Source organism: Podarcis bocagei (genome assembly GCF_964188305.1).
Source record: "Podarcis bocagei genome assembly, chromosome: 5".
In the NCBI taxonomy this organism is placed as follows: domain Eukaryota; kingdom Metazoa; phylum Chordata; class Lepidosauria; order Squamata; family Lacertidae; genus Podarcis; species Podarcis bocagei.
The window spans coordinates 96,147,349-96,165,621 of record NC_138129.1 but is presented as its reverse complement, the minus strand read 5'-3'; the positions used below and the strand labels follow the sequence as shown (position 1 = coordinate 96,165,621).

At 44.1% G+C, this 18,273-nt stretch overlaps 1 protein-coding gene across 1 annotated transcript in view; it reads left to right on the top strand.

Moving 5' to 3' along the window:
- Nucleotides 1–18,073, top strand: part of FAM163A (family with sequence similarity 163 member A) — a 130,021-nt gene extending 111,948 nt beyond the window's left edge. Inside the window, exons 2-5 of the mRNA XM_081194543.1 lie at nt 4,799–4,893; nt 6,613–6,635; nt 15,385–15,499; nt 16,466–18,073. Of these exons, the coding sequence (XP_081050669.1) occupies nt 15,407–15,499; nt 16,466–16,873 (501 nt within the window). The 5' untranslated portion in view covers nt 4,799–4,893; nt 6,613–6,635; nt 15,385–15,406 and the 3' untranslated portion in view covers nt 16,874–18,073. The remainder of the gene's footprint in view (nt 1–4,798; nt 4,894–6,612; nt 6,636–15,384; nt 15,500–16,465) is intronic.
- Nucleotides 18,074–18,273: the final 200 nt, after the last annotated feature.

Genomic DNA, 18,273 nt, shown 5'->3' with positions numbered 1-18,273 from the left:
AATTTATTTCAAAATAGTCTTTTAGGGTCTTTTGGGCCTTCGTGAGAATCTCCTTATCTCAAAAGAGGGTGTCATTCATTCTCCATCTAAATTGACCAGTTATTGTGAGTTTCATCTCCATCTTCACGGCGTTATGGTCGGAGCAAGTTTTTGGGCAGATTTCCACTTTCTTAATCTTTGGAGCCAGTCCACTAGTGACCCAGATTTGGTCAATTCTGGTCCAGGTCATCATTGCTTGGGAGAAAAAGGTTCCCTCTCTCTCCAGAGGGTTCCTTGTTCTCCAAATGTCTATCAAGTCCATGTTTTCTGTCATTTCGAAAAAAGTCTTAGGGAGTCTCCCTTCTTTAGTGACTGTTAGTCTTTGTGCCTTGTCCATATTAGTAGAGACCACGCCATTCATGTCTCCCATGATTATCATATTGTAATCCAGATAGTCCGTCAAAGTTTCATGAAGTCTCTTAAAGAAGTCAGATTTACCTTCATTTGGTGCATAAATTCCAACAACTAAAATTTTTTCTCCTTGTACTTGTATCTCCACAGCCAAATATCTCCCTTGTTCATCTTTGAATATCATTTTTGGAGCCCATTTCTCCTTCACATATATTACCACTCCTCTCTTCTTAACTTTGTCTGATGAAATAAATTCTTGTCCTAGCCTTTTATTTGTGAGTAATCTCCTGTGGGCTCTGGTTATGTGAGTTTCTTGTAAACATATCAAGTCCAGTTGTTCTCTGTTCAAAATATGAAATACTTGTCTTCTCTTCAAAGGCCCATTCAGTCCATTACAATTCCAACTAAGGAATTGCAAAGCCATCTTGTTATTTTCTTAAGGCTCCTCCAACAGCTCCAAGTTGTTGCTCTTCTTCTGATGGTGGTGGTTTTTGTCCAAACGAGAGATTCAGGATATCCAGTGCTCTCCTCTGTTCTGCAAGTACATCCACAGTCCCCTTCTGTAAGTCCTCCTGGTATCTTGCCAAAAATTTGTCTTTATCTTGAATTGTCTTTATTTTCACTTTCTTTGCCTTGTAGTCGAATGACAGTCCCTGTGGGAACTCCCACCTGAAGCGGATAGAATTTTTCTTTAACAAAAGAACCAAATCCTTGTAGAAGTTTCTTAAATCCAAAATGTATTTTGGTATGTCTTTAAAGATCTGTACAGCTGAATTTCCAATTTGCAAGGCCTTTTCAAAGTGTAGTCCTAAAATTTTATCTCTTTCCTCCTTAGATCTGAGTGTGATCAAACAATCTCTCGGTGTCTTTCTATCTTGCTTTTTACCCAGTCTAAAGGCAGTTGTAATTTTGAATTCGTCTTCCTCAAGGTCCCAGCAATCCGCAAACTCCCGTGTCAAATATTCCACAAGGTTGTCTCTTTCATTCTCCGGAATCAGTCTTAATTTTAAGTTTCTCTCTTTCCTCTGTAACTCCCACAAGGCCAAAGTTGCATCATGCTCATGGACCTTCTTGGCAAGTGGCTCTAATTTCTCCTGCGTCTCTCCAGCAGTGGCTTTGGCCTCTTCGGCAATTTGACGCGTGGTGGCGTTTTCCTCGACCAGTTTGTTTATAGATTCTGTATTCTGGTTTAACCTTGTTGATATTTCTGTTAATTTTTGTGTGTTCTCTGAAGTCTGTTTTGTCAGAGACTCCAGAGTCTGGTTTATCTTAAGCAAAGCTTCTGTCACAGCTTCCATAGAAGCGGCTGCTCCTTTGTCTTGTCCTGTTGTTCCAGCTAATCCGGCTGTTGCGCCTGAAATTGAACCTCTTTTCTTTGCTTGTTGCAGCTGCAACTGTTGTTGTTGTTGTTGTAGCTTGGTCTTAGCTCTTGTAGCTATCTCTTCTTGTGGTCCACTCATGTCAAGGTCAATTCCCACGGGATTTATTCTCCCTAGGGAAATTCCACTGTCTTAGGCCGTGCCGAACTTTACTTTATCCTCTAGGGGGAGCAAATCAAAATGGCCATAGAAGGAAGTTTCCAAATACAAGAACAAAGGAGGCAGTCCAAGATGTAGAAAGAAAGAAGATTAACCCAGTCAGAGTCACTGTTGCTAAAGTCTTATAACTTCCAATTGCCACAGTTACCCAGTATACTGTTTATACTGTTTCTTCTTGTAATGTACAAAAGTCAGGTACTGTGGAAACTTTGTATCAAGGTATCACTTCACAGGGAAAAGTCAGCTCAGTGTACTAAAAAAGGCAGACCGTTTCAAGCTTTCAAATAAATGAGATAGCAGAGGTTTTTTCCTCCAAATAAATCATGCAGTTAATAGTCAAATTCACCTCCCCTCTGCCCTGCTTGCTAGAGGGGAGATCAAGGGTCTAAATGTCCGGTTTATATGATCAAAGAGCAGGTCTAAACGGATGCAAGTTTAGAGTTCCGTTGCTTTCACTTTCATGCAGTCGGGGGGAGGCAGACTTCCTTTGTTTAAATCTCCCCGTTTTTAGCCCAATTTCTGAAATTTAAAGGGTCCCGATTGTTTTTCCAGCTCTTACTCACGGGAATTCAGTCCAGATTTTCTTTTCCGGAAGGAATCGGCGCTCTCCGCTTATGGCGACGCGGCTTCACTTCGCAGGCTGGGTAGCGACTCTCAGCACCGCGCTCTCTCCCGATGTCGATCCGTAGCCTTTAAAAAGGCTCTTTCACGGTACCGGGGGGCGCGAAGGTGCCCACCGAGTCTCCTTGTTCTCAGGCTTCAGCGCCTGGGATTTTAAGGGTCCCCCGCTCGCCGTAGCGGGTAAGACCCGAACTTGCGAAGCAGTCCTTCTCCGGAGCTCGGAGATAGGACCGCCATTAAGCGCTGGCACCGACCGGAAGTCCCCCAGGTCCACATATGCAAATAAGGGATGGAAAGTGACGTTCAGTGATTGGATAGTTACAGAAAGTTGTTACAGTTACGTTGTACTGGAGCTCTATATAAGCAGGCTGGCTGAACCCTTCAGTTCAGTTCTGTTCTGGCCTGTGAATAAACAAGAGCTGTTTGAAGAATCGCTGTGTCGTCTGATATGTTCACCCACAACTTAACAGTTTTGTTTTGTTTTGTTTTGTAATGGGAACACCCAGCTTGGGCATTTTATCCCTTTTGAGTAACGAAGAATTCTGTTCCATAGGGAGATGAGGGGCCAGTTTGCTGTTTCTGTCACCTGGGCTGCTCAATCCGTTTCACGAGTCAATAAATAAACTGCAAGGGAAACTTTAATTGTGTCCGATAGGAAGGAAATCAGGCCCTTCAGTTTGCGAGTGTGACTCAACAAGAGGGAAGGATTGTTAATTAAATGTGACTACATCAGCTGGGGCCAGCTTTTGCAGTACTAGGAAATAAATGGAGCTGACATGCACTGTGTGGGACTGTGTCAGTCAGCCTGGAAATGTAAGCACTTTTCTTGCTTCCTTCACCCCTTCCATTAGCTTCAGCCCACTCCAGTGTAGCTGAAATGTATGCCAAACAGGTCCCCAAAGTCACTGACGCTTGATGTTTTCCTGCACAGACTCCAAGAGGATGGTGGCAGACTTTCAGAAAGAGAATCAAAAAAGGGGGTGGGCGAGGTTTTCCTGCGAGAGAAGGGTTAGGAGGAACTGCTCGGCTCTCATTCATTTCAGCGGAGCTCCTCCCAGTGGAGGTGGTGATCTAGATTTCAATTAAAGTACTTCTAATTCTAACTGAGAATCTGGGGCACAACCTCATTGAAATGAACATGAGCCATGCAAGATTACTGGAAAGATTGTTTTTTAAAAAACCCAAAACAAAACCTCACAACATGCCATAACTAGGGTGTAATCTAGACACATATAAAAAAAAACACTGTGAAAATACTTTTTTAAAAAACGTTTAGGAAAATATATTGAATTTGCCATGGCTCACTATCGCCATCTAGTGTCAAATTTGTATAATGCATACTTACAATGTTTTATTTGCAGCTGTATAGCTGAGTCCTAGGTTGGGGTGGAGGAGGTTGATGTTACAGAATCAGGGGTCAGCAAACTTTTTCAGCAGGGGGCTGGTCCACTGTCCCTCAGACCTTGTGGGGGGGTGGATTAGATTTTTTTTGGGGGGGGTGAATGAATTCCTATGCCCCACAAATAACCCAGAGATGCATTTTAAATAAAAGGACACATTCTACTCATGTAAAAACACACCGACTCCCGGACAGTCCACGGGCTGGATTGAGAAGACGATTGGACCGCATCCAGCCCCCGGGCCTTAGTTTGCCTACCCACATTACAGATAGTAGACAGTAGGTGACTATTACACTCGTGTAGCCTCCTTTGTGCAACTTAACAAGTTTATCCGTTGTTTTTAAAAATTATTTATGTTTATATTGCATTACAGATTTTGATAGCTGTATCAAATATAATACAAAACCACCTACAAATATATTACAATGATTGCTCAGTTGCCCAACTGTTAATCTGTGTAAGATGATGGCTTTAGTGATTCACATTTGCACCCACTGCAAAGAATGTACACCCTGGGTTGTATGTTGCAAAATGGCCACCTTCATCTGCTGCATATAAAGGCTACATGTGTGTAAAACTCCAGGCATGTTCAGTCCCGACCAAACCAAACAATAGAACAGAAAATCTGCCAAAGGGAAGTGTTTTAGTATGCATATGTTTTTTAACCATGTGCATTAAAAAAAATAAATAATCAGGAAAAATACCAGTATTCTTAAAACATTCACAAGGCAATGTTTTCTGTCCAAAGTTGGGCTTGGGGGAAAGCAGCCATTTGGTAAACCTAATTTCTGGATTCTGCGGTAAATGAAATGATGAGTTTCTAATTGTGCTTTGCTTTCTCCTCTGTAGAAATGGACTGATCTCTGTGTGACGATGGGGAGCTTTTGACAGCAGCCTGCACCTCTCAGGACCATGTGACAGGTGCCATTTGAGATAGTTTCAGAGTAAGTACTTAGCTTGCCTGTCCTTTCAGTCATATCTTCATTTGGGAGCCCCCCATAGCTGTCAAGTGTCCCTTATTTGGCAGGACAGTCCCTTATCCCAGGGCCATGTCCCACTGCTGTCCCTTATTGATGATGTCCCTTAAATAAGCTACTGAAGGTAATGGGGCCCTTTCTATGTCCAGCTGTGCTTTGTCAACAACAAATTGTTGCTGTTTTTTGTGTTGAATATATGCTATATGGTAATTTATAGGACCTAATAGGTATCTAAAGCCATTTGCACGCAACAAAATATGTATTTTATCAAATTAATTGTTGATCCCCTATTTTGGCTGCTGATCCCTTATTTTCAAGGCTGCTGGTCCCTTATTTTCAAATCTGTAAGTTGAGATCTGAGATCTGCAGGGCCCCAAAGATTCAGCAGGGAAAGCGTTTGTTGGGACATCTGAGGAGTGTGGCAGCAGGAGGGTTGCACCTCAATGCCTCTTGCACTGTAAGGCAGGGTCACCCATTTGGCACCCACAAAGGCCTTCACTGCTGTCCCTGATCAGGGTCCCCAGATTCTTGAGCTTTCATTTAAAACACCGTATTTTTCGCTCCATAAGACGCACTTCCCCTCCTAAAAAGTAAGGGGAAATGTGTGTGCGTCTTATGGTGCGAATGCAGGCGGGAGGCTCTGCTCAGCGCTCCCTTTCATGAGCCGCGTGGAGCGTGTGTTCTTGGGGGCTTTTCCCTGAGGAGGGAGAAGGGCATAAAATTTATTTATGTTTATATTGCATTACAGATATTGATAGCTGTATCAAATATAATACAAAACCACCTACAAATATATTACAATGATTGCTCAGTTGCCCAACTGTCAGTCTGTGTAAGATGATGGCTTTAGTGATTCACATCTCCCTCTCCCTCCTCGGGGAAAAGCCTGCAAGCGCCGCACACATGCTCCACATGGCTCGTGAAAGGGAGCGCTGATGCATACAGGCTCTGCTCAGCGCTCCCTTTAAAGAATATTTTTTTTCTTGCATTCCCCCTCTAAAAACTAGGTGCGTCTTATGGTCAGGTGCGTCTTATGGAGCGAAAAATACGGCAGCAACAATAAGCATTCAGTCCTTTTAGAAAGAAAGTTATCAAGCAAAATGTGCAGGTATCCTTCGAAGCAATTTATAATACGCATTGATATATAATACGGCAGCAACAATAAGCATTCAGTCCTTTTAGAAAGAAAGTTATCAAGCAAAATGTGCAGGTATCCTTCGAAGCAATTTCTGCGAAATGAGTCAGCCTGCCAGTGTTTTTAGCTAATGAGTGAAGTCAGAGCTCCTCCAGCCCTATGAACCGCAGGCCTCTTGTTCCATTCGGTGACTCCATCCAGTCTGCCTTGCTGCCTGCTGTGCTTGGAACTCTCTCTCAACATCAGTAGGATAGCACAACTGCGCTCTTTGTTCTCAAACGCTACCTTAACCAGCCATGCTTTCCTCTGTCTTCCATTTTCCCATGGCCTGCTTTTAGGCGACCAGTTCCTTCAGGCAGAGCTTGTTCTTCTTTATCCCCATGTTACTCTGTCAGGTACCATCTATGCACTGATGCCATATTACAAACAACAATTTGGTGAACATCTAGCTAGATCCTAGAGGGTGGCGTAGCTGCTTCCCACCACTGATAAGAGATCAGAGAATGAAAGAATGAGATTGATTTATCTGTCGCCTCTGTTCTGTCTTGCAGGCCCAGCGCACCCTTCACTGAACGTAAGTACCCCATAACATTTCAAATCCTACTTTCTGTTGGGTTGTGTATTAGTTGTTGATTCCAACCATGAGCTGCTCTGTGAGCTGTTGATGGGCAGAATGGCGGGGAATAAATGTGCAGATAAATAATTAAAAAAACAAATAAAAATATAGAGGATTGGCTTCATGGAGGATAGGCCTACCGGTAGCTATATCATACCCGATCTGTATCCTATACTCAAAGTGAGCTCATTGTCTGAGTCCTGGGTCCTTATGTAGCCAAAGCATCACCATCCAAATACAAGAGGGAGGTATCAGCAAGCTTGGGAGAACTCAAAGGTTTGCAGAAGTCTTTGAGAAAAATACCAAGAGGGCAAGAAGAAGAAGAAGAGTAGTAGTTTGGATTTGATATCCCGCTTTATCACTACCCGAAGGAGTCTCAAAGCGGCTAACATTCTCCTTTCCCTTCCTCCCCCACAACAAACACTCTGTGAGGTGAGTGAGGCTGAGAGACTTCAGAGAAGTGTGACTGGCCCAAGGTCACCCAGCAGCTGCATGTGGAGGAGCGGAGACGCAAACCCAGTTCACCAGATTACGAGTCCACCGCTCTTAACCACTACACCACACTGGCTCTCATAATAATCCTTTAAGGGACTGAACATGCTCCGTAGCCATGCTGGTTGTGTGTGAGTTTGGATCGGAATGGAGTATTCTGACATAAGGCATAGCTGGCTGGCTGAAACATTCAACAGGAGCACCACAACATTTTGTTGGAGGTCCCACTTCTAACCCCAGAGTGGCTGGGGCAACTGACTCAGATGGGCAGCATATAAATATTAAAATTTGCTTTAAAAAAAATATTGCTAAATAGAACCTTCTTGCCAAGTAGCCCAGTCCTCTGTGTACCCCCAAACTGCAATGTTCTTTAAGTTGCATTCTACAGGTAGCTGCAGAATGAGTGTTTCCTCTTTTCAAGCAGAGGAAGCAACCCATAACCTCACTGAAATGGGATTCCTTGTCCTCATCATCTGACTGAGAAGCACAAGAAATCTGGATGTATGCTAATCCCTTTTATACACCCCAATCTCTTTGCCAATTGCCAACATTGTTTTAGGGGTAGCCAACGCGATGCCATCCAGGTGTAGCTGTCAACCGTCCCTTATTTGGCGGGAAACTCCCTTATCCCAGTGCCGTTTTCCGCTGCTGTCCAGATTGATGATGTCCCTTAAATTTCCCGGGTTTCATGCTCGCCCGGCTCGGGAGGGAAGCAGCGGCTCGGGGTCCTCTGCCTCGAGAGAGAGAGTGCACAAGCTGCCGCGTCTCCATCTCTCCCTTTTCCCCCTCAGGGGCGCGTCGTGAGGAGACAGGTGGCGGTGGGTGGGCAGGCAGCCCCTCTCTTGTGAGACTTCTGCCACGCTGCCAGGGGAAGCCGGAGGTGGCAGCGGCGGCTAAGGAGGCGGCCTGAGGGAGGAGGAAGAGGAAGGGATGGGGAGGGACACAGAAGAGCGGCGCTTAGCGGCCGTCACGGTGCTGCAAATTCATAGTCAATTGCAACCAAAGCAGCATGGCTCCATCAGTGCCGGATTTCTGTATAAACAAAGCCAAAACCCCTTATTTTGGCTGCTGATCCCTTATTTTCGAGGCTGCTGGTCCCTTATTTTCAAATCTGTAAATTGACAGCTATGCATCCAGGTGTTTTGGACTACAGCATCCATCATCCCTGACCATTGACCATTCTGATCGGGGCTGATGGGACTCCATTAGCCCACTGGCAAGAGCAAGTGTCTCCTTCTGACACTGCCCCATTGGCAATACAATCCATATCCATTTGCATATCTTCAAATTAAACACACTCACTGCCATTTCTCACATGACACATCCTGAATACTCAGGTTCAAATACGGCATGGTCTTGGGACCCTTTGCCTCAGTTGGCTTTGCCCCTCAAGACTGTCCAATCAGACTGCAGCCGGAAACTCGTTGTTGTAGTGACAGCGACTCTGCTAATTTTCCTGTTGTTTCAGAGTATCCCTTTCACCCAGCTTCAGTTTAATCACCTCTTGTCTCAGGTAATCCGTCCCACTGCAGATAACAGACACTTCAGGTTTTGTCCCCAAGAGACGTTCAGTTTTCATGCAATCTCACCTCACTGTTTCATAGCTGTCAACTTTACAGATTTGAAAATAAGGGACCAGCAGCCTCGAAAATAAGGGATCAGCAGCCAAAATAAGGGATCAACAATTACTTTGAAAAAATACATATTTTGTTGCGTGCAAATGCCTTTAGATAACTATTAGGTCTATAAATTACCATATAGCATATATTCAACACAAAAAAACAGCAACAATTTGTTGTTGACAAAGGGCAGCTGGACATAGAAAGGGCCCCATTACCTTCAGTACCTTATTTAAGGGACATCATCAATCCGGGACAGCAGCGGGACATGTCCCTGTGATAAGGGACTGTCCCGCCTAATAAGGGACGCTTGACAGCTATGCACTCTTTTAGGCTGGCAGAACCAGCCCTCCCTGTGAATGACGCTGAGGAGATGATGCTGAATGATCAGGAGGGCAGGTAGGAATGTGATCTCCCTCATCCACCTCTCACAGGGCCGGCCAGCCACCTGCCTGCCTTGACTGACTGGCTCATAGGCAGCCAACACAGCCAGTCTAGGGTGTGTCATTTGAGGGGCTGAAACTTAATCTTTGCAAATTTCTTCAGTCATAAAAATATGCTCTGGGGCGTGAGGAATGCAAATCTGCTGTTGATTTTTTGTGTGACTGGACAACGTTTAGCTCAGCAGGTTTATGTTTGATGAAGAAGCACACAAACAAAACTTTTGGGAAACTCAAGAACGTTAATTTTACCTTCTGAAAATGTCGTGCTAAATAAGAATATAAATCTATAACTGCAATCACATTTGATATTTAATATGCAATTTTACACAGGTTGCGACTTACCAAGCAAAACCAAATTACAGTGGTGCCCCGCAAGACGAATGCCTCGCAAGACGGAAAACTCGCTAGATGAAAGAGTTTTCCGTTTTGGAGGTGCTTCGCAAAACGAATTTCCTATGGGCTTGCTTCGCAAGACGACAATGTCTTGCGAGTTCCTGCTGGTTTTTCCCCCTCCCCCCTTTTTCTAAGCCGCTAAGTCGCTTATCAGCTGATCTGATCAGCAGATAAGCCGCTAAAAGCCGCTAATAGCGCTAATCGGCAAATCCGTCAATGGGCTTGCTTTGCAAGACGAAAAAAACCGCTAGACGAAGAATCACAGAATGGATTCTTTTCGTCTTGCGAGGCACCACTGTACGTTAATTTAACCAAAATATCTTTTGAATTCTCAAGTCATGTTACAACTTTCTGGCACCCCTCATTTTTGGAAGTTGAAATGTTCAACATGCCCCACCGCACTGCTCCCTGCTAATGCCCTCTTCCTCCTGCGTTCCTCCTTGTGCACCTGAACGATAAGCATTTTATCCCCGTTTCTGATGTGTGTCTCATAGTTCAAAACTGGATGAGGTAATTACCGTATTTTTCGCTCTATAAGACACACCAGACCATAAGATGCACCTAGTTTTTGGAGGAGGAAAGAGCGATCCCTCTTGCTGTTCTGGCTTCTGGGATAGCTGCGCAGCCTGTATTTGCTCCATAAGACGCACACGCATTTCCCCTTACTTTTGGGAGGGAAAAAGTGAGTCTTATAGAGCAAAAAATACGGTAGGTAAAGGTAAAGGGACCCCTGACCATTAGGTCCGGTCGTAGCCGACTCTGGGGTTGCGGCGCTCATCTCGCTTTACTGGCCGAGGGAGCCGGCGTACAGCTTCCGGGTCATGTGGCCAGCATGACTAAGCCGCTTCTGGCGGACCAGAGTAACACACAGAAACGCTGTTTACCTTCCTGCTGGAGTAGTACCTATTTATCTACTTGCACTTTGTTTTTTTTATATATAAAATTTTTTATTGGTTTTACAAGAATTTTTTATAGACAATACAAACAAATAAAAAAACAAACAAACAAACATGTATAGTTTCATATCCCTTTTTTTCATAAACCTTACTTTGTCGACTCCCCCAAACCTCCCCTTTCTACATCCCAATTCCCAAAATTGTTTCAGCAAATCCTAACACTTAATTCTATCAGATTTATCCCTTATTCTTTTCTTTTACTTAATCTTTTACAGCTGTAAACCCCTTTTTTCCCCCTAAAACCTCAACATTTTAGCTTTCATTCATTTTACAATGTATCTTAAGATAAATTTTAAATTTCTTCCAGTCTTCTTCCGCCGTCTCTTTCCCCTGATCACGGATTCTGCCAGTCATTTTGGCCAGTTATCTACTTGCACTTTGACGTGCTTTCGAACTGCTAGGTTCGCGGGGGGGGGGGGACCGGTACCTTTCCTTAAATAATAATAATAATAAAAAATCCTGTTCGGAAATGTGTGCTCTGTGATGTCCTCTTCACAATAAATTACTCTTTATTGGAAAAAGCCATATCCCTGCTGTTTTCTAATGGAAGGGCAATGTTTCAGATCTCTAGATGCAACCCAACATTGAGAACAACCCCTGACATAGTCTGTTGAAAGCCACATGCTACCAAGGCAGTAGTATAAAATCTGTATTTAGTTTTGGAGAATCTTTATCTTGCCATTTCAAGACTCTTTGGATTTGTCCCTGGAGTATCTAGAAGATAAGGAACTGACCATTCCAGGAAGCAAGCCCCAGTTCCAGGGCTCTTGCAGAGGAAAATCAAATACTGCGAGATGTTTAGTTTGTTTTGTAACAGATTGATCGAGGAATCAATACAAACTTTCAGTTGCTTTGGCTTTTAATGAGACTGATGTGCTGTGCCTCAGCTGTTCTTTTAATTAGGAATAAAGGCATTACACAACCCGCAACTCAATGGAATAACAGACCAGCTGCTTGAATGGTGGTGTTTCAATCTGATCCTCAACGTCATCAGAGCTAAAAGTCATCTTTAATGTTTCCTTTTAAATTCCCAATTCCAGCAGCACCCCAGAACCGCTACCACACTAGACAGACTAACAGTATATTTAACTCTTGATCCCACAGATTAAATGTGGCTCTCACTGGTTAAAACTTGATTCATCAGTGAAGCTCAGGGACGCGGACTTATAAAAAATATTGGGGGGGCCCGGGAAAGCTCATGAATAATAAATAAGCTCATGAATATGCAAATAAAGTGGCTCCGGCCCTAAATAGGGCAAGCCACGCCCCACCAGCCAGCCGATTGGCTGGCTGGGAGGTGTGGCCAGTCGGGATTCCCCTGTTCTCGTGGGGGCTGAAACCGCCAGGAGGAAGGAAATTCCCCCCGGCAGTGCCTTGGCAGTGGCGGTGGTGCTGCGAAGCAGCGAGGCAGGAGCCCCCGCCCCCGGCGCTCTGCTGGAAGGGCGCCCGAGATTATTGGGGGGGCTGAGCCCCCCCAAAATTTTTTTTGAGGGGGCTCGAGCCCCCTCAAGCCCCATGGAGTCGGCGCCTATGGTGAAGCTTCAATAGATTAATCAACTGACTAAACTGGTTCAGCCCACTGCCTTTCTAAAATCCTATTTAAATGTAATTTTTAAAAGCCATTTTAAAAATAAGTAACAACATAAGACAATAACAGTAGAGAACAGCAGCAATACTTGGAGGCATCAGGGCAAGAGTGGGAAGATTTCATGCTTGTCTGATCTTTTGTTGTTGTTTAGTCGTTTAGTCGTGTCTGACTCTTCGTGACCCCATGGACTAGAGCATGCCAGGCACTTCTGTCTTCCACTGCCTCCCGCAGTTTGGTCAAACTCATGCTGGTAGCTTCAAGAACACTGTCCAACCATCTCGTCCTCTGTCGTCCCCTTCTCCTTGTGCCCTCCATCTTTCCCAACATCAGGGCCTTTTCCAGGGAGTCTTCTCTTCTCATGAGGTGGCCAAAGTATTGGAGCCTCAGCTTCAGGATCTGTCCTTCCAGTGAGCACTCAGGGCTGATTTCCTTCAGAATGGAGAGGTTTGATCTTCTTGCAGTCCATGGGACTCTCAAGAGTCTCCTCCAGCACCATAATTCAAAAGTATCACTTCTTCGACGATCAGCCTTCTTTATGGTCCAGCTCTCACTTCCATACACCACTACTGGGAAAACCACGGCTTTAACTATACGGACCTTTGTCAGCAAGGTGATGTCTCTGCTTTTTAAGATGCTGTCTAGGTTTGTCATTGCTTTTCTCCCAAGAAGCAGGTGTCTTTTAATTTCGTGACTGCTGTCACCCTCTGCAGTGATCATGGAGCCCAAGAAAGTAAAATCTCTCACTGCCTCCATTTCTTCCCCTTCTGTTTGCCAGGAGGTGATGGGACCAGTGGCCATGATCTTCGTTTTTTTGATGTTGAGCTTCAGACCATATTTTGCACTCTCCTCTTTCACCCTCATTAAAAGGTTCTTTAATTCCTCCTCACTTTCTGCCATCAATGTTGTGTCATCTGCATATCTGAGGTTGCTGATATTTCTTCCGGCAATCTTAATTCCGGCTTGGGATTCATCCAGCCCAGCCTTTCGCATGATAAATTCTGCATATAAGTTAAATAAGCAGGGAGACAATATAAAGCCTGATCTACTTTGGCTTTTTTACTAGCACCCCAAGGCCAACCAAGGAGGAGTAAAGGAGACGCAGGGTGCTTCCATAATTTTTCTGTTTTTGAGTGGGATTCAGTCACATGTCTGCAAATTTTGGTTGCACAGCTGTAGTTGACTGGGATGTCTTGCACAACAGATCCACATCCCCCGAGGGAAAGTGATGGGAAAATGCTCTGGGAAGTGTGGGAGGACACGAAGCAACATCATTTAACCTGCCCACAAACAGATCAGAATGAATGCTCATTAAATAGTCAATGTCATCTAATTCCCTGTAGACAAGATAGTGAAATAGCACCGAGTACACAGTCTGAGCTTGTAGTGAGCAAGCTCAGGCATGTCCTACCTTGGTGAGTTCACTTAGTGAAAAAGAACGAACCAAATTCCAAACTGCAAAGCGAACTATTGCAGTCAAATAAAAAAATTATATCAAAAATGTACAATCTACTCCTTGAGTGGGAATTGAAAGATGAAGTAATAAAAGAAACAACGATAAAGTGGTCACAAGATCTGGGCAAGACAATACATTTAGATAGGTGGGGAAAATTATGGAGTGTCGACATAAATTTCACAGCTTGTTATTTGATAAGAGAAAATATAATGAAAATGTGTTATCGTTGGTACCTCATCCCAGTCAAATTGGCAAAGATCTATAAAAAATATTCAGAGCTTTGTTGGAGATGTAAAGCGGAGGTAGGAACAATGCACCATATGTGGTGGGGGTGTAAGGTGATTAAACAATTTTGGACCAAGATACATGAAGAGTTGAAAAGAATATTTAAAAGCACAATTCTCAAAAAAACCAGAAGCATATCTGATAGGCTTAATAACCAACAATATCCCCAAAGATAAAAAGAATATATACCTCTACATGACAGCAGCGGCGAGATTACAGTGGTGCCCCGCAAGACGAATGCCTCGCAAGACGGAAAACTCACTAGACAAAAGAGTTTTCCGTTTTGGAGGTGCTTCGCAAAACAAATCTCCTATGGGCTTGCTTCGCAAGACGACAATGTCTTGCGAGTTCCTGCTGGTATTTTTCCTCCCCCCCCCTTTTTCTAAGCCGCTAAGCCGATCCGATCAGCAGATAAGCCGCTAAAAGTAGCTAAAAGCCGCTAATAGCGCTAATCCGCTAATCCTTCAATGGGCTTGCTTCGCAAGACGAAAAAACCGCTAGACGAAGAGACTCGTGGAACGGATTCTTTTCGTCTTGCGAGGCACCACTGTACTAGTGGCAAAAAAATAAATAAAAGGAAAACAGAAAAAATACCAGAATTATTAGAATGGAGAATTAAGATCGGTGAATTTATGGAGATGGCAAAATTAACGGCATCAGTTAGGGGCTGCCCCAAGCAAAAAATTAAGAGAGAGTGGGAGTGTGTAGAGATATGAGTGTGTAGAGATATATATGAAAAAAGATGGACATGGAAATTAAGTTTAACATAAACGTAAAAGGAAAGACTCGCAAGGATACAAGGTGATATTATAAAGGATATGACTATTAGGTATAAATAACTGCTAACACAACAAGAAACCATAATACAAATGCCAATAAGATCTCACATGGGTGAGGGGAAGTCGGGGGGGGGGGGAGGGAAGCAGAGGGTGGTACTTGGAAAATTATTGAGAATGTGATATAAAAGCAAAATGATTGTGTTTGTAATTTGAATTACTTTGAATGATTGTGGTCCCCCCCGCCCAGTTTTTACTTCTTTTTTGAACCAAGGAGGAAACATAACTTCCTTCCAGGTGAGAAATGTGAGCTAGCTGAGTCTAGGAATACAGTTCTATGTTCTTAACCCCTTCATGCATTAAGTAGCACTAACCTTTCTAGTTATATTTGACTGCAATTTCCCACAATTCAGAGGCATATGGTCTCCAATAGGGGAGGCAGGACACAGCCAGCATGACAAGTAACTTCTGAGGATGTCTCTGAGCACATTTTGAAGTGAAGAGTCCACTCCTGGTTACCCTAAGCTTTCTTTATTTCAGCAGTCTTGGAGGGGAAAGCCACTTTTTTATTGTTGCTGAAGAATTTTAGATCTACGGCAAACCCCCCAGAGATCTACTAGTTGTACACCTCAATCTTACCTTCTGCCTCCCCTTGCTATAGGGATTCTGAATTGTTTCTAGTTATCTTTGTTGTTCTTCTAGAGTTTGATGGAGAATCGGTCGGATGACAGCAGGAACTGTTGTAATCACTGGAGGAATACTAGCGACAGTGATCTTACTGTGTATCATTGCTGTTCTGTGCTATTGTAGGCTACAGGTAAGAATCAATGCTTTTACGGGTTGTTTTGCTTCTGCATCCAAAGAAAGCTTCACATTTTAAACAGCTCTACTGCAGTATTTAAAATCTATTAGTTCAGGTTGCAATCCTGTGAGTAAACGCCACGGAAAATAGTAGTACTTGTTTCGGAGTCAACACACATAGGATTGTTCTGTTAGCAATTTTTGCAGGAGTCCCGTAAAGTAGGTCAGTATTATCCCCATATTACAGGTGGCTAAGGTTCAGAGAAAGCATCTTGGTCAAAGGGCACGTGGGTGAGATGACAGTTGGATAAGGGCCTTCCCAGGTCGCAATTCACACTCTCAGCCACCATCAGGGCTGGTCAGACAATTTCTCTGCACGGATACAGAATTGCGCTAAGTCCAAAGAACCTCATTCCAATTATGGGTGGGGTGGAAGGCAGAGGTGGGAGGGGCAAAAACCAGGCGAAAGAATTAAGTAATGTAACACAATATGAAGTGAATAAGAAAGAAAATTTTCTTCAAGTGGAACAACTTAAAGCAAACCAAAATAAATTAGAATAAAAACAAATATTTTATGGTACTTCTCTCTGGTAGATAGCTATCTGTCTCTATTTTTGCTTTGAACCAGCTTCTGGCTCATGTGGCCAGCATGACTAAGCCACTTCTGGAGAACCAGAGCAGCGCACGTAAACGCCGTTTACCTTCCCTCCGGAGTGGTACCTATTTATCTACTTGCACTTTGACGTGCTTTTGAACTGCTAGGTTGGCAGGAGCAGGGACCGAGCAACAGGAGCTCACCCCGTCGCGGGGATTCGAACCGCCGACCTTCTGATCGGCAAGCCCTAGGCTCTGTGGTTTAACCCACAGCGCCACCCGCATCCCTCTTGCCACTATACTAAAGACATGCTAAGCATTACATTTTTTAATGCCCTTTTGTTTTTGCGTGTGCCACCTAACCCCAGTTCTTTCCCTCCTGCTTTAGTATTATTGCTGCAAGAAGGATGACACTGATGAAGAGGAAGAGGAGGAAGAGGAGGAGGAGCAGGAGGAGACTGACCTTCCTTCACACTCGCACTATGCCATGTGCAACGCTTGCAACTCTCGCATCATGGACGGGCAGGGCAACTCCTCTTTCCCGCCCCATGAGATTAACAAGCCAGGCAATCGGAACCATTGCCCCACCTGCTCCCCCTATGGCTCCCCCTTTTACATACGGACCGCTGACCTGGTACGTAATGGGGGCGAGAGGATCACCTACATGCCTACATGCTGCAAAGAAATGGGCCTGCCCCTCAAAATGGCTGGCCTCCAGAGTTTCCCGGCGACCCATCACCACTGCATCATCCACGAGACCTTTCCCAACTCGAGGGCTTTCAGTACAGAAGTCTGATCACAATCGGTTACGGCCGTAGGGTGCTTCGGTTTGATCCCCTTGGGGCAGTGGGGATTGCTACAGAAACCTTTCAACAAAAATGGAACGTGCATCCAAGACCCAACATCGTTCCTGATCATCGCAGCAAGGCTCTTCTTATTAAGAGGGAAAGTGGTGACATTGCGCCCAAGACATTGAACTTGGCGGTTTTTGAACCTGCAAACAGTGTTGGGTCCACTGAAGGGTCTTGTCTAAGGAGGGCTATGTACAGTACAAACTAACTTGTATTTAAACACTCTTGCAGGTCCACCCTGACCCCCACAAACATATTTGGTGTCTACCTGTAGAAAACCCTATTTGTCTGTCTCTCTCTCTCTCTCCCCAAAGCAATAGCCACTGGTCTCCCTTGACAGGTAATATGAGTGCATACTAAATCAGCCAACACACCATTTATTGTACACTGTCCTACCCAGTAATGATGGTGGCATTAGCGAGAAGGATGGCAAAATCCTTGCTAAACTCACTTCCAGTGCTCCTGTTCATTGGAAGTGGAGAGGAGGAAAACAAATAAATGGAATTAATATCCTTGTAATATAGTAGTTACAAACGGAATGCTATTCTCTGTACTAGAATGTAAAAATAGGTGAACCATTCTCTGCTTATTACACAAACACACACACACAAACACACACACAAGCACGTAATATGCAAAAGATAAAGGAAAGGAACTGGGAGATTGGGAAGTGGTGCAATTACTAGCATTCTGCATTTGGGTGGCTTTTCTATTGCAAAAAAAAAAAGACTCTGTTCTCTCAATTTCCTTAACTCTCACAGGCTTTCATAGACATGATGACTTCTGACATCCACAAACTGCACCACTGAGGAGTTAGTGGCCTCTCGTCCACCTCCCTTTCCCTAGTATTCAAAGCCCATGTTTAGGGCAACCTCCTGATACACCTTTGATGAAACTGCAAAATATAATATTTTTTTATAAGTAAGTCCTAATATGGAATGTGGAGGATGACTACAAACCATGTTTCACAAGGCTAAGAAGGGCCACGGGTGAAGTGAGTGTTGAAAGCTAAGGCCAAGCTTGAGAGCTTCATGAAATTTGCAAGACAATATCATGCGCCTCTTTAAAAAGAACTCTGGATCTGCGGAAGGATTTGTACTGGGTTGCGTTATGGATTTGTTTCTCTTACAATGTTTGCAATTTCACCCTTTGTTACTTGTCAAGTGTTGTTTCTGTATTTGAATTACTAATGGCTCGATCCGCCCGGGAGGGTCTTTCAGGGTCCTCCGTCACCAGCTTTGCATGGAAGGTGTCTCAGTTTGCCAGTTTTTCCAGCTGTTTGGACCCTGCCCAGCTGAATAAGCACAATGGTTCACTGCCCTTTGTAGCGCTTAAATGTTGGCTC